This window comes from Stegodyphus dumicola, chromosome X2, assembly GCF_044657685.1.
Source record: "Stegodyphus dumicola isolate Sdum_Otavi_A_Nest chromosome X2, ASM4465768v1".
Taxonomy (NCBI): Eukaryota; Metazoa; Arthropoda; class Arachnida; order Araneae; family Eresidae; genus Stegodyphus; species Stegodyphus dumicola.
In genome coordinates, this window is record NC_140781.1 from 128327710 (window position 1) to 128343386 (window position 15677).

The following is a 15677-nucleotide window of genomic DNA, read 5'->3' on the forward strand; positions in this document are numbered from 1 at the left end:
CGTGGTCGCATTGTAGGGTTGCGTGAAGCAGTGTGGTCATACTGAGCAATAGGCCACCACCTACAGTGTACAGACACTGCTGCAAAGATGTTCGCAGCAGTGGTTGCTATAAGGAAATTGCCGACGAAATGAAGACTCTGGAAGGCCAAGGATCACAAATCAGAGGCAAGATGGGATGATTGTTCACCAGGCCCGAACCATCCCAATGATATCATTGTCGACTATTCAACTCACTACAGCCACCACCTCCCGTGGTATCGTTCACCATCTCACACTGCATTTGTCTCTGAGGCGGGGTTACACTCACAGAGGCCTTTAAGATGTTTGCATTTGACCCCACAACATCGGTGGAGTCGTGTAGAGTGGTGTCGCAGCCAATCGTCATGGCTGCCATCAGACTGGTCCTATATACCAGTGCTCCGCAACCGGTGTGCCATGAGTAGGATATAGGTGTGCCGCAATCAAATACATGTATTTGACATTTTGCAATTTTTTATCATGTATTTAATACACAATGACAATTTTTTTCCTTAATAATGTCTATTTTAAATGTTTTTATATATTTCACTGTTGTGTGGTTGTGTGTGTGATTGTAAGTGCGTCAGCATTTGAATTTTTTCGGCACTTCCTTGATAACTCAGAACTCCTTGGTGTGCCACGAAATTCCAGAAAGATTTTTTGTGCATCGCAGGTGAGAAAAGGTTGCGGAGCACTGCCATATAGTGTTCAGCGATGAATCCTGCTTCACTCATGAAGCAGATGAGTGTTCGTGTCTGGAGAGTGCAGGGCCAGTGGTCCCAATCAGCCTTTGTTTTACAGAGGGATACAGCCATAACCCCTGGTGTGATGGTGTGGGTCGCTATTTCTTATGGCAGCAGGTCATCTTTAGTCATCCTCTGTACATCTTTAACAGCTCAACAATAAGTTGATACCATCCTGTGGCAGGTTGCATTACCCTTCATGGCACGTCATCCTGAGACCATTTTCCAACAGCATAATGTCAGGCCACATACTGCTCGGATCTCTGGACTGTCTCTGTGTGGTTGATACTCTTCCTTGGCCAGCAAGGTCACCAGACCTTTAACCAATCGAGCATGTCTGGGACATGGCAGGCTGCCAGATTCGGGCACCACAAAATATCGCAGATCTGGAGCGACAACTGATGAATGCCTGGCAGAATGTGTTGCAGGATGACATTAGGAACCTCTACCACTCCTTGCCTCAATGAATTCAAGCATGCATTGCCGCCAGGGTCGCAAATAAAGTAGTACTTTTAGATATTAATTGTTATTATCAAAGTAATTGAATTTTAATATCAAAATAAAGTTCTAACAACTTCTGAAAGATCACTGGTGATACCTGATTGTAAAATATTTTTATTGAGATTCAAGATAGAAAATGTTTGTTCTTTTGTAATGGTTAACCCAAAAATAACTATTATTTTTTAGAAAAATCCATAAATTTGTTGAATTTGACAAAATTTAAAAGTTACTGATTTCTTTACAACTGTGAAATTATTTTAAACCTGTATTACAGTGCAAATCTATAATCTCAAGTTCTAGTTCTGTTATTGCACCGCATAATTTTATTGAAAGTAGGTTATGAACTATTGCTAATTTTGTTCTAGTTTTTCAAAAACATCAAATCTTGATGAAAAGTATTATGTTCTTTGCTTGAAATTATGTGGTTCAGTGTGCATTTAGTTTCACTACATTCTTGAAATTTACTTTTACTGCTCATGAATAGTCATGGTTGGAAAGCTTTCCATGTTTTTTTCAGTAAATTTCTTTGGAGCAACTGTCGGTTTCATTGAAATGCATTTTTACCATACCATAGGCAAATAAATTTTTACCTTGTAACATCAGGTTAAATGTTTTGAAATGTATCACAATGTAAAACATGGTAGTAGTTTTGTTAACAACAGTAATTCATTCCAAGATTGTTTGTCGTTATCCAAGCCAGAACTTGCCTCAAGTATAATAATGATAATATTCTTAAAATTTACTTTCACTGGTCATGATTGGAAAGCAGTCTATGTTGTTTTTCAGTAAATGTCATTGGAACAATTTGAGTTTTCATTGAAATCCAGTTTTATCATATCTTAGTTTTTTTGGCCTTTTAACATCGGGTTTAAAGTGTTGAAATGTATCACAATGTAGAACACAGTAGTACTTAGATTAACAAAAGTAATCCATTCCAGGATTGCCATCATTATCCAAGGCAGGCTTTGCCCCAAGTATAGTAATGCTAATCAATTAATTATTTTTATTCCCTACCCACAACAATAGTGTATGTCAGATGTGCAGATAAAATTAATTTAAATATCATAAAAATATGGTACATATTATTTATTCATTTATATTGACTAAAATTTTATCATTAATAAAATTAATGGTTTATGAATACAGTTTTTAAGTGTTAGTCTTCATCAGGACATTTTGGTTGAACCTGGAGTTTTTTAATTGATGGACCAATGAAAAACATGCCTAGGTTTGTTTATTTTTATAATGTTTCTGAAAAACTTCATGGACTTTTCATTAAACAGATCTGCAGTTTGGCATAATGTTTATTACAATTGTCGCCAATCGACAGTGCATCATAAACCAAAACTTGCATCATTACCCCAAGACATTTTTTCTTTCTGGCATCTTGTCTTTAATGAAGTAAATCATTAACCATGGTACCATTGTAAAAGTAAAATTACAAATCTAGTCACAGTCAGTTAGTTGAGAAAAATCTAATATATTTTAATTTTTAAAGTATAGTGATATTATCTTTCAAATCCCATATTTGCCAAAGAATTTTTCCTAAGCTGTCCATTGTGTTTGACTATATAAAGAATATCACAGCACTTGGATTCAATATCTTGAAGAACTCTGAGAGTTTCTGTTTCAGGCCCATGAATATATTAAGTTTTTACAACTTCAGTAATGCAAGCTGCGACCTATTCAACTTTTAATATATTTTTACATAATGTCTATTGATACAATGAATTATAATTAAATTATAATCAGGACAATCTTCATAAATTTTACTGTGAATTTTCTTTAATGCTGTAATATCCCCCCCCCCCGCCATCAAACTTCAGGTTTTACACTTCAAATCAGAACACATACTACACATTTAATCAGAATTCGTGCTACACATTGAATCAATTTTTAGTTTTTTTATTTTGTAGTATGGTGAATTGTATCTTGTTAGGCAATTTTAACCTTTCTCAAGTGCATCAGCCTCATTGTTTGGTCTTTCGTTGATTGCACTGAAAGTGGCATTTCAGGAATTTCAAATTTAGTGGTATATCCACATATAAAATTTTCTAATTTATTAATAACTGTTATAAAAATAGTAAAATTAATAGCTAATGATGTGCAATCTTGTTTGATCATGACTTTTGTTGAGAGCTATTATGTATTTTCCATTTCCATTCCCATGCATTTTCCATTTCTTACATTCTTGGATGGCACATAAGTGCGGTCAACAAGATTTTCCTTTTTTGGATTTATAAATTTTTTTTTTCAAAGAACAACTGCAAATTTAGGCTGAAAGGTTTCAGCTACTGTTATGCAGAGCTTATTTTATTCATTAACTCCTCAAGAGATCAGCTGACATGCAAACAAAGGTCTTTAAAACAGAATATTGCTAATGAAGGTATGTGATCTACGAAATTTTACCTTGATTTGAACAAAACATAGAAGTTATAAAATATTTCACAAGCTGATAAATTCAAAATACAGTACACAATTAAAGAGGCATCAAAAAACAGAAAAAGTAAATTATTCTATGAAATGTAATTATTTCTACTGCTGATTCAATTGTGCATGGCAGACTATTGTGCATGGCTGATTCAATTGTGCATGTGGCCTGCTGGCCGTAGTGCGATTAGACCAGATCTAAAGATTCTTATTTAAAATAAAATAGAAATTAAGCTCATCCATAAATACATCCAAAAAATAGCATCAAAATTTGAAAGCAACAGGAATATGAGTAGGCCACATTGCAATAGAGAATTTCAGTCATTCTGCTACTTATTTTGGCAGCAAATCTTCAAAGTAAAGTAACTCTACTAGTGAAACTACAGATAATCACTTTCAAATTGTAACTACTGATAAAACTGGCATGAAGAGAAAAGGGAGGAAAGAGGGTATGCAACAAGCTTCTATTTATGTTCCAACTGGTGTAGTGGAGGGGCTATTAATGAAAGCTTGACTCTGAGTAAACATACATGGTTTTAAGTATGTGGTTTTAATCTTGTATATTTAGTCTGACATTTGTGTTATGCATGCCAATTAATATTCTGTGCATGTGCTTATATTAAAAAATATTCTAAGGACATCAGTTACCGATTATTTTCTGATAATAATCTTAACTTTAACAGGGAAGCATATCCTGAATGTAGCATTGAAAAAGTTCATCTTGCTTATGATGTTAGAACTTTAACAAAGTTAGATGCTGAAAGGTAATACTACATTTTGTTCTTCCTACCCTTTGATCTCTAACTGAATTTTATTTTTTATTTGTACTATGAATTACAAATTATCATGCAGTATTTCATTAAGATTTATAAGGTATGTATAAATGTAAGAACTGTGTTATATTTTAAACTGATCACTGCATATAACTAACTAAACCTTAGTTTTATTAAAAATATTTTAGTGTCATTTACGTTATTGTTTAGAACTAATAACTTAACAAATGAGTTTGTGTAAAGCATCATTTTTTGAAACTTTGTTGGCTCACAACTCCTTTATCCTCTGCACAGATTTAATATTATTCTTCCCTTGTAAAACAGTTCAAATAATTAATTAATGGATCAGACATGTTTGTTTTAAAGATAAGTTTCTTATCAACTCACTGTATTCGTGTTAAAAGTACCTTATTCTAAAATATTTTCCACTAAACCAAAGAGTCAGTGAAATGGGAGAACTTGTTCCACTTTTATTTGGTTACAATTATTGGCAGAATCTGGCAACTACAGTTCCATCCTCATCTTTACTATGATTCTGCATCTGATTTTGATGATGACTGCTGTTAAAATTTTGGCCTTATATTTATATGATGTTGGAAATTAAATTAAAACTTTTAGATCTACTATGAAGTAAATTTTTGGATATTCTTGATATTTTATCAAATTTTGTGATTCCACTGTAACATATTAAAGCTATTTCATTCCATTCAACTTTGATATCTGGAAATAGTTTCGCTTCAGCAGTGCTCAGAGCTAGTGTAGAAGAGGCAGCACAAACTGCAAGGCTAATGAAATGTATAAAAATTGTGCTTGTTAATTCCAGAGTTATGAATTTGATGTATTTGACGGGACTACTATGTTGCACAATTTCTTTTGAGGGAGGTGCTAATCAAAGTAAACAATTAAGTGCATGGTGATAAATGACCAATTAGCATCAGCTTATGGGCAGCATTCAATTTAAAATAATTTTCATTAAAAAATATATGCTATGCAGCAAAGAAATCAGTTGTCTAAATCTTTTCTCATTTATCTTCCCTTCTGAAGGCTAAAATTTTCAGGGAAAGGTTAAGTTATTGGTCATCTTGTACAGGCTTATTGTATTAAATTAGCTTTCATAGAATGTCATTCACATATGCCTGATGCAAAGCAATCATGGTGTTTTCATCGCTTGTGATCTTTTTAATAAAAGGCCTCAATAGCCAAGGGACCATATTTCTTAATGTTAAAGTTGCATTGTTTATGTATTCATAACAATTGAATACATAAACAATGCAAATTATTATAATTGGTACACTATGTTTATTTCAGTTTCCTAGATGATAATAATAGTTAGTGACTCTGACTGCTTTACCAAAGGGCTTAGGTTTGAATCCCGAAGAAGACATGGATGTTTATAAGCATATAGTATCTGTGCAACAAAGGTCATTCAAAATTTGTGGTCAGCTGAAAGTCCTCTCAAGAGGTTGGTGATAAGGGAAGAGGGTGGAAGACCTTCAGACTGCACTTTCAGAGTGTTCTGCCTCAAAATTGTGGCATAAGCTTAAAAGTTAGGCTCAATTAATATTTCAATCACATGTGGTACTACAGAGGTGCTGGCATAGCTTCTGCCTGTACCTGTGTTTATTTTAAAATGTTTACATTAATATATATTGTTTTGCTTGTACTTTCAGTTTGTTATTCCTTTTTTAACATTATAGTGATTCATATATGACCTGATGTTAAAAATTGAAATGTTTCCCTAACTGCAATATTTTAGTGTTTTTTAAATACCATACATATTATATTAGTAATCTTTCAAATAAAATTTCAAATATTTAGGATAGTCTTGTGTGTTCAGAAGTATTCTGTAAAGTAAATAGTTACATGTGAACTGTTGAATGCTGTCTATGTACGGGAATATTCATTGCATATAACTAAAATTTAATTTTATCTAAGTAAAAAAAATATCAATGCTATGAATTTATTAATTAAAGCTTTTCCCATGTTGGATATGTGTGGCATATTTTAACATAGACATTTTCATAAAGGGAAACATCTACTCATGCAAGATTGTATTGTGAAAATGTGTTGAAGGAAACTGGCATACGGCCGAAAATGAGGCCTTATGCTTGTGGAAACATATGCATTTGTTGTAGATGTGAGCAGGTAAGCTTTCTGTAGTGCATGGAAAATTACCTAGTAATTTTTATACTTTTTGCCATTTCTTGTAATATTTTTTTTATTGTTTCATAAAAGTTACCTGTTTGTTAATTGGTTACTGTTTCATAATTGGTTTCCTTTTTTTAATCCAGTTACTTTGTAAGCCGAAATGACAGTGTCCCTTTTCACAATTTATCAAAGTGTGGTGCTTTGTGCTTATGTAACATATATTCCCTTGTTTCACTTAATAATTGTCATTGTTATTTATTTTGTTTTGATAATTTCCAAATGATGGGAATGATTTCCAGTTCAATGAAGGGAAAAAATAAAGGCGAGATAGTTTATAGATCAAGATAACAAGCATAAAAGGACTTATCTCCTGATTGTTTAAAAATGGTACCACTACTCTAACATATGAATCTGATGTTAAGTTTGAATGCAAAAAGGATCATTTTCAGATTTGTTTTATGTATTTGTAGTTTCTGAAAAATAACATTTCAACTGCATGTATTTTTTCTTGAAATTTAGTGTAGAATCTGATACTTAAAAACCCTATATTATAAATTAGTGTAGTCTGTTCATTTCCTTATTTTATTAGTGTTTCATTTGTAATTATAATATATGTATTTGCTTTTGTTAGAGAAGAAAAAGAGGAGCTTTCTGAGACTTAAGACAATTTACAGCAAAACAGAGTTGGGATGTCTTCACATAATCTTAATGAGAATAAATTACGTGTTGGCTTCACATGTGTCAGTTATTGATATTGAACTTTCTTAGAAAAATTCTTCATACCGGAACGCGTTCATCAAAACTGATAACTGTAAACCTAAAGACATCAGATGGAGTATGAGGAAGAACTGAACTGGCAAATAGCCACACCTGAGGCTTATGACTTCTAAGATACAGGACTTCATTTTTCAGCATTAAATAACTAGAGAATGTAAATTTGTAACTGCCTTCAAGGAAAATAGCTTTCAAAAACGTTTTTCTAAAAAGAGTTCGATTGTATTTGCCTTTCACCTAAAAGAAACAGTCAGGGCACATCTATTCCCTGTGGAAGTTATTATTGTTGCATTTTCATTCTAAAATTTTTGAATGCTTTAATTTAAAAACATATATGTTTTATTAACATTAGCAATATCTTAATTCTTATTACATAACTATAACAATCTAACTACAATACATTGATTTGGTTACAGCATTCTGTTGCCATTCAGATATTAACCAGATACATTTGACAAGTATGTATTGTCTCTTCTTTTATAATGGGGAAATCACAAAATCCTTTATTGAAGATGATTGCTTTGCAGCTTCTCTGCCATTTGTTACATGCAATCAGTGATGTACATTATGTGTCATTTGCACATTCTGTGCAAATCACTTGAGCCTTGAGCACATTGTTGTGTGACTTGATTTGTATTTCTTAAGCTATGTAAATTCTATATTCTAGAATACCTTTGTTTATTTCATCTACCTTTATGCTTGTTTTGTGAAGAATTTTTTGCTATGCCAACCATTTTCTCTGCAAGTCAAATCAGTTTGGGATAATTAGAGCTGCTGTATTTAATTGTGTTTAACAGCTGTATACAAGAGACAAACAAAAGTTTTGATGTGTTCTACACTAATTTAAGAAAATATGAGTAATCCTGTCAACTGTGCCATCTGAATTTTCATTCTTGGTAAAATTTTAAAACACAGTTGTTAAGAAAATCACATGTATTTTAATAGCATCTTAATTCTTATTACACAACAACTGTAACAATCTAGGACATTGTGTTGGCGGCTGTGCTCTGTTGCCAAGACACTGCAGTCTGTAATATTAACCAGATACAGTTAACAAATATGTAGCAATTCTAGTAATAAAATTTTAATTCATGCATGCAAAATTTTATTGGTATTGGGGGAAAGTCCATCCCAAAGATTGTCATTTTTTAATGTGTTGTTTATTGTATTTGTAATACAAATGCAATTTGAATCTTGCTGGAAATAAATAAAATATACATTGTGATAATTATTATCATAAAGACCATCCTAATAAAATTGGCATATAAGCTCACAAGACAGGAAATAATTACCTTTTATCATTTAAAGATGTTACTTCAAACATCAGCGGTGCAGGCATCACAACATTAAAATTATCCTTAGAATAGCTTTTAATCATATGTTAAAATTGTGAGAAAATGATGAGACCAGGGGGCTGTTCCGTATGTATATTTACTCTGTGAAAAAAGATTGATTGACAGCTAGAGTGTTTTGCAGAAAGGATTATTGTGTTTGGATGAGCAAAAAAGACGTAATTATACAAAAGTTTATTTTTGCCCATGCAATAACATAGTCTCCAGTATGTAGTTAAGTAGTGGCATCTTTCAAGTGTTGCTAATTATTTCCAGGATTCCACATAATTTCACAGGTAGACTGTTGTCATGCATTACATGTTGTAAGATCACGTTACAGTGCAACTAAACCTAATTTCTGTGAAATGTTAATGCAGATGCAAAACAAGCCATTTCTAAATAAACCTTCAGAAAAAAGTGCATGCCATGTTTATATATAAAGTACTTATAAGAGGCCGCATGAGAACTATTCCTATAGCTACAATATTGCAGTGTGTAGAAAATCATAAGCAGTGAACTTAAATACCTAGAAGTATGTTATCTAGTTAGATATGTTTTTTTCTCCTTATGCAGTTAGAATGTTTTATTTTGATAGCCCATTATTCAAAATCTGGTTATTTTGAATTCTAGGCCTCCAAAAGTTCTGCACTTTTTGTGATAATAAAGTTAAAGGTTTGATTGGACAGTAATAATTTTTGTAAGCTGGACTAAATTTAATACTGTACTGCCATAGTACAATTTCTTCGCATAATAAATTCCTTCGTACCATTAGCAACGCCCATTTTTATGTAAGGAATGACATCTTACATAAAGTTAGAAAGTGTTGAGGAATTTCTGCATAAGATGAATGCAAACTTCTTTGACAGTGCAATTAATTGTTATCATTTGAATAACTTACAAGTTTTTTTAGCTACGAAGTTCCAGAAGAGGATAACACTTTATGTTCATACACGGCTTTCCTCACCGATGATTCTAACTTTCCCACCTAGCTTATTTCTTTGTATTTTGTATATTTTTTTGTAAACTGTGTAAATTTCACGTTTTATTTTTAGATGTAGTATCTCATGTTTATCTGTATATATGCACTACTTATATTGTATGTACCTTATTTTGAACTTCTTTATTTTATATAATTTCTGTTATGATTTACCCCACGCTGTGAAGCCGCTCCATTGTTTATTGTTTGCTTGCTCTCGCTTGCCTTGTGACGTATGGTCACCTCCCTCTTACCATTTTGAACCTCCTATTTATGCGGAAAGCTTATCTACATTTTGTGCGGTTATGCAATAAATTTACCGAGCCAGAAACATCGCGCTTCGGTGTGATATCGCAGCAATACTCGTCCAGAACGAATTAACAATAGTGCAATAAAATCATTGATACCTTTCCTAAGAAATTGCCTCAAATTAGCCACAGAGAGTGCTGACAATACATTTTCTAGCAATCACAAAATGATGCAATTCTGCATTGTTCCTGAGCAGGAGAGACGTCTCTGGTTGTTAGATATGGCCGCTTTGTTGTATGCATTTTGTGTACTTTAGGTAACATCGTGGACAGTACAACTGCAGTAGAAATTTTGCTTTAATCAAGGAGTTCAAATTAGATCATATGTTACTGTTCAGAATGCTGTGAGAAAAATCTTCAGGTGTATTGCTGGCGGGTATATATCTTAGAGATGGATTATAACAGCTATGTGGTTATTATGAATAATGTAGAAATTATTTAACTTTAATGCAGTTATATAATGGCTGATGTTCATGTCGCTGAAGAAGTAGATTGTTAGGCAAGACCTGGCTTTTGTCTTCATACAATTTTTGTGTTTTGTACAGATTTTTGGATTTTTCATAATGCATGTGGTAATTATGATCTGTTGTATCAGATGCATGCATATGCAAAATACCATTTCTGGAAAGTTACCGGTGGATTGATTGCAGATGTATTCCATAAAGTGGTATCATTCACTGTTTAAATCTGAACTGCATGTAGGTATCTTCTAGTGGCTCATCTCCAGAATTAGTACAACAGCTTATACATACACTCATTTAATGCATACACATATTTTTGACTTTATCAGATACCATGTCTGAAAACTATTTGCTTTGCGCTTTGTTCATTATGTGCATTTTTCTCTTGTAAAGCATAGCAGATTTCTCAGTGTATTTATACTATTCATTGCTAACTTGCACACTGTGGAAAAAAAAAAAGACAATTCTATATCTCCTATTCTACTGGGCTGATTGATGAAATTCAAATTGCATTTTTTGTGTCTCGAAAGCATGACTTAAAATATGTACAGTCAAAAGTCGTTAATACGGACACCCATAATCCGGAATGATCTATAATCCGGACCTCAAAGCTACAAACTTTCTGTGCATGTGTCGCGTTGACTCACGCGCATAGGCGTTTAGCAAAAGTATGTTTTGAAGTCCATTAAACAAAAAGTGGAATTGCTGCAAAAAATGGATAAAGGCATACCCTTTGTTTATCTAACCATTCTGAAATCTGTTTATCAATTTAACGCTGCTCTGCGTGTGTGTGGGGGGGGGAGAACGTCACGGCGCGCAATGAACTGGAAGTTGATCTGTCAGTACTATCCTTATCTTCAGGGCAGATGTTTTTATTTTATTTGGCTTATAATTCCTTACTAAGTGTAGTATTTCATCTCGATGTACTCCGTCTTTGATATGATTTAAATCAAATTCCTCATCATTATAATTCACTTCCGATAGCAAAGAAAGTGACACAGAGGTTATTTAAAACGAAAAAATTTCGATTGATAAATTAGTCGGTATTCTCGACACAGCAATTATAGGACTTGAACAGCGGAACTTTGTAACTGAACAAGAAATTATGTCTGTTTATAGAATTAAAGAGAAAGTACTATCACATAAAAAACGAAGCAACTTAAACAACTTGCATTGAAAGAAATGTTTAATAAAGTAAACAAATAAATATTAAGCTTTTTTTTTTTTTTGTAAATATTGATACCTTTAGATCATAATTGTTCTTTATTTCATAAATTACGGTTTCATATTTTTAATTTTATAATTTCTGCATGCCATCTTACCAGATTTAAACTGATGATCTATAATCCTTACAAATCGATAATCCGGAATCGCCGAAGTCCCGACGAGTCCGGATTAACGACTTTTTACCATAGTAGATTTTTATATAGCTTTGTATTAATACAGGTATTTTGACACAAAATTGGACTTTTTCTGAAATGATATGCCAATTTTTTTCCATATTTCGGTTCTGTGACTCAAATTATGCCAAACTGCCAAGTTTTGTAAAAATCGCAGGAGTAGTTTTTAAAAATTAGCTGTAAAATTTTTAGCTCCTCAATGTTAATTGAATCTGATATATATTTATTAATATCTCTTTTTTTTTAAACTTGCTTGATTTATTCTTCCAGAATTCGAAATTTAGGCTTAATCCAAATATAATTCTCACATTTTTAATTATTAAAATTCTTATTTTTTATAAATTTTTCGAAATTTTTTTTATTATAACCTATAAAATTTTTAACATCATCTTAAAGTAGATGTATTTCTAGGCACACCTGCGAAAAAGTTAGAATTTTTTTATTAAAAATTTTCTAAGATATACATGAATTTACATATTGGAGCGTTTTGAAATTTAGCATTTTTTTTTTTTTTGGATGATAATAACGCCAAACGATAATATGTACTTTGTTAAACTTATTTGAAAGTATGAAGGATGACTTTTTTCCCACTCAGTTATAATGAAAAAAAGAAAAGGAAAATGGGTTTTTATAAATTAAGACACAATAACACACCGAATAAATACTAATTCAGAAGTCAAACAACAAAAATCGGCGTTATATTTACAAAACTTTCACAGGACTTATCCTATCTAATCATTATTTCCTATCATGTTCATTTGCGGTTTTGCAGCTGAGGATGGTGGTTCGGTAAAACCATCGAAACTAGTCCTGTGAAAGTTTTGTAAATATAACGCTGATTTTTGTTGTTTGACTTCTGAATTAATAAATTAAGAAGTTCGCCAAGAAAGTTATTCTTTGCAAAATCTGAAATGGGAAAAAATGCGCAAAAATGTTTTTTGAATTTTTCCATAAATTTCGCACCGAATTGTACAAAATTTAATATGTAGGCATAATTTGAGTCGTAGAATTGAAATATGGAAAAGATTTGGCATGTCATTTCAGAAAAAGTCCGATTTTGTGTCAAAATATTTATGTTAGAATGACACTATATATAAATTTAATATATATATTCTAAGTCGCGCTTTCGAGGCATGAAAAATGCAATTTGAATTACGTCAATCAGCCCAGTAGCGGGAGAACTGTCGCCCCTTTCTTTTTGGTGCAGTGTACATACTTAAAACATAAGAGAAAAGGAAATTTTGACTTTCTGCTAAGTATTTTTTCTAGCAATGTGACTGCATTTTTTTCTTCATTAGTGTGTTGCATTTAATATTTAAAATAGCAAATCAATTAATCATTCAGTTTGACAGTTAATTTTTTTTTTAAACTGGAAATACATTAACCTGTTTTCAGGAATTGATAATTCTTAAAATTAATTTAAGCATTTTTTTATTATTATTGCTGTATAGTAAAATATGGTTTTTATTTAGGTTGATGCTTTAGATTATTATGCTGAAGAGGAGCATGCCTTAGCCACTGCAGTTGATAGACAGAGATCTGTTTCTTTATTAAAACCAGTTGGAATTGCATTTGTTACATTAAAAACTGAAGAAATGGCTGAAAGGTATTTGCAAAAATTAAATTATGTTATTTAAGCCATTGTTTAAATTTGTATGTTGTAGCTGTTTTCTTTTGGCATTCTTTTATTAAGTTAAAATTGCTGAGATATTTGTTTTTGCATCAATATATATCTATTTGTATAAATGTTGTTGTTGGTTACAGATACACTGCACACACATACACCCCCCCCAAAAAAAGTGACAGTTCTATATCTCCCGTTCTACTGGGCTTGCATTTTTTATGTCTCAACTTGCGTTTTTTATGTCTCAAAAGCACAACTTAAGATATATATTACATTTATATATAGCATTCCTCTAATATAGGCATTTTGACCCAAAATCGGACTTTTTCTGAAATAACAATTTTTTTTTCCATATTTCAATTCTACGACTCAAATTATACCAAACTACCAAGTTTTGTAAAAATCGCACTAGGAGTTTTCAAAAAATTAGCTTAAAAAATTTTAGCTCCTCAATGTTAATTGAGTTTGGTATATATATATTAATCTGTCTTTTTTTTATTAAACTTATTTGATTCTTCTTTTCACATTCCGAAATTCAGATTCATTCCAAATAAAATTCACTGATTTTTTATGACATATTTTTAAAATTTGTATTTTTAAACAATTTGTATAAATTGTTTAAAAATTTTGAATTATAATCTATAAAATTTTTACCATTATCTTAAAGTAGACGTATTTCTAAGCATACCTGCAAAAAATTACAGTTTTTTATTCAAAATTTCCGAAGATATACACGAATTTATATATTAGCACGTTTTAAATTTGGTATATTTGTTGAAAGCGATAAAACATCAAATGTGGTTTAGACGCTTTGCTAAAATTATTTGAAAGTAAGAATGATGTAACTTTTTTCTGTTTATGCACAATGTAACAAGATAAGAATGAGGTGCCTTTTTTTCCTCTCTGGCATAATAGAAGGGAAAGGAAAATTGGTTGCCATATGTTAAGAAGTGCGCCAAGTGAAATATTCTTGGTGCAAACAGAAAAAAATCACTCCAAGATACATTTTTGAATTTCTCCGTAAAGTTCACACCAAATTTTACAAAATTTAATATCTAGGCATAATTTGAGTCGTAGAATCGAAATACGGGAAAAAAATGTATATGCCATTTCAGGAAATGTCCAATTTTGTGTCAAAATACCTATGCTAGAACAGTGCTATATATAAATCTAATATATATCTTATGTCGCGCTTTCGAGACATGAAAAACACAATTTTAATTTTGTCAATCGGCCCAGTAGAATGTGAGATATAGAACTGTCCCTTTTTTGTGCAGTGTACATGTGTGATATAAATTACATTTTCGTGACAATCGGTTATTTATGGTTGATTTAATGTGCAGAGCATTGGATTGCTGGAATTGTGTTACATTTTTAACATTGTTTCATATTCAGATTATGAAGAAGTAGAAGATGTGTAACTTTCGATTGTAAAAACATTTCTGGTGTTATTAAAAGTGCTTCTTGATGCTTCAGTGTTATGTAGTTTATGGGTGATGTTTTCAAACAAAGGAGGAAATATTTTTAAACTTTGCATACTCTGCAGCACAGATCTAAATGCAGTAAATATTGACTTCAAAGAAGCTTGTTTCAGGAAGATAAAATACTATATTTTACAAGCATATGAATATAAAAAAATTTTTTCCTCAAATAGATTAAAATGCATCAAAGGCTAGTGAATTTTGCTGTTTTTTAAATAGACTTAAATCTTGGATTTCCTTGCATATAGAAAAAAAAAATTGTAATTGCTTTTCATTCTCTGAATATAAAATGATTAACAGAACCTCTTTTCATCTTGCTTGTTAACTTATTGCAGGTTAACTAATTTTCATTCTGTAACAGCTCGGGGCAGTTCAACAAACATTTAAAAAAAAATTAGATGTATTGCATCATCTGGAAAGTCACGCGTTATTTCAAACTGGTGTGCATTTCCTTCTCATGATTTCTCAACATGGAATGACCTTTATCAAAGCGGACATTTAAATATGGTCTTTTGCATAATTTTAGCATATTTTAAGGCATAATTGTTTCAGTGCTGTGCTAAGAATGCAGAATTGAAAAGTTCATTTTCATCATAATAAGGTTTTTTTATTTTCTAACAGGCGATATTGCTGGTTAGACTGCTCATAAAATATGTGCTATACAGGAACAGAGTGCTGTTTCTGAGGGTACAGTCCAGAGGTAGTTTCA

At 31.7% G+C, this 15677-nt stretch overlaps 1 protein-coding gene across 2 annotated transcripts in view; it reads left to right on the top strand.

The window, feature by feature from the left end:
* The window catches only part of Tmem63 (transmembrane protein 63), a 170835-nt gene that overhangs the window by 98037 nt on the left and 57121 nt on the right, over nucleotides 1–15677 (top strand). For both annotated transcript variants that reach the window (XM_085809371.1, XM_085809370.1), the window contains exons 10-12: nucleotides 4376–4456; nucleotides 6493–6610; nucleotides 13336–13469. In XM_085809371.1, the coding sequence (XP_085665497.1) occupies nucleotides 4376–4456; nucleotides 6493–6610; nucleotides 13336–13469 (333 nt within the window). The remainder of the gene's footprint in view (nucleotides 1–4375; nucleotides 4457–6492; nucleotides 6611–13335; nucleotides 13470–15677) is intronic.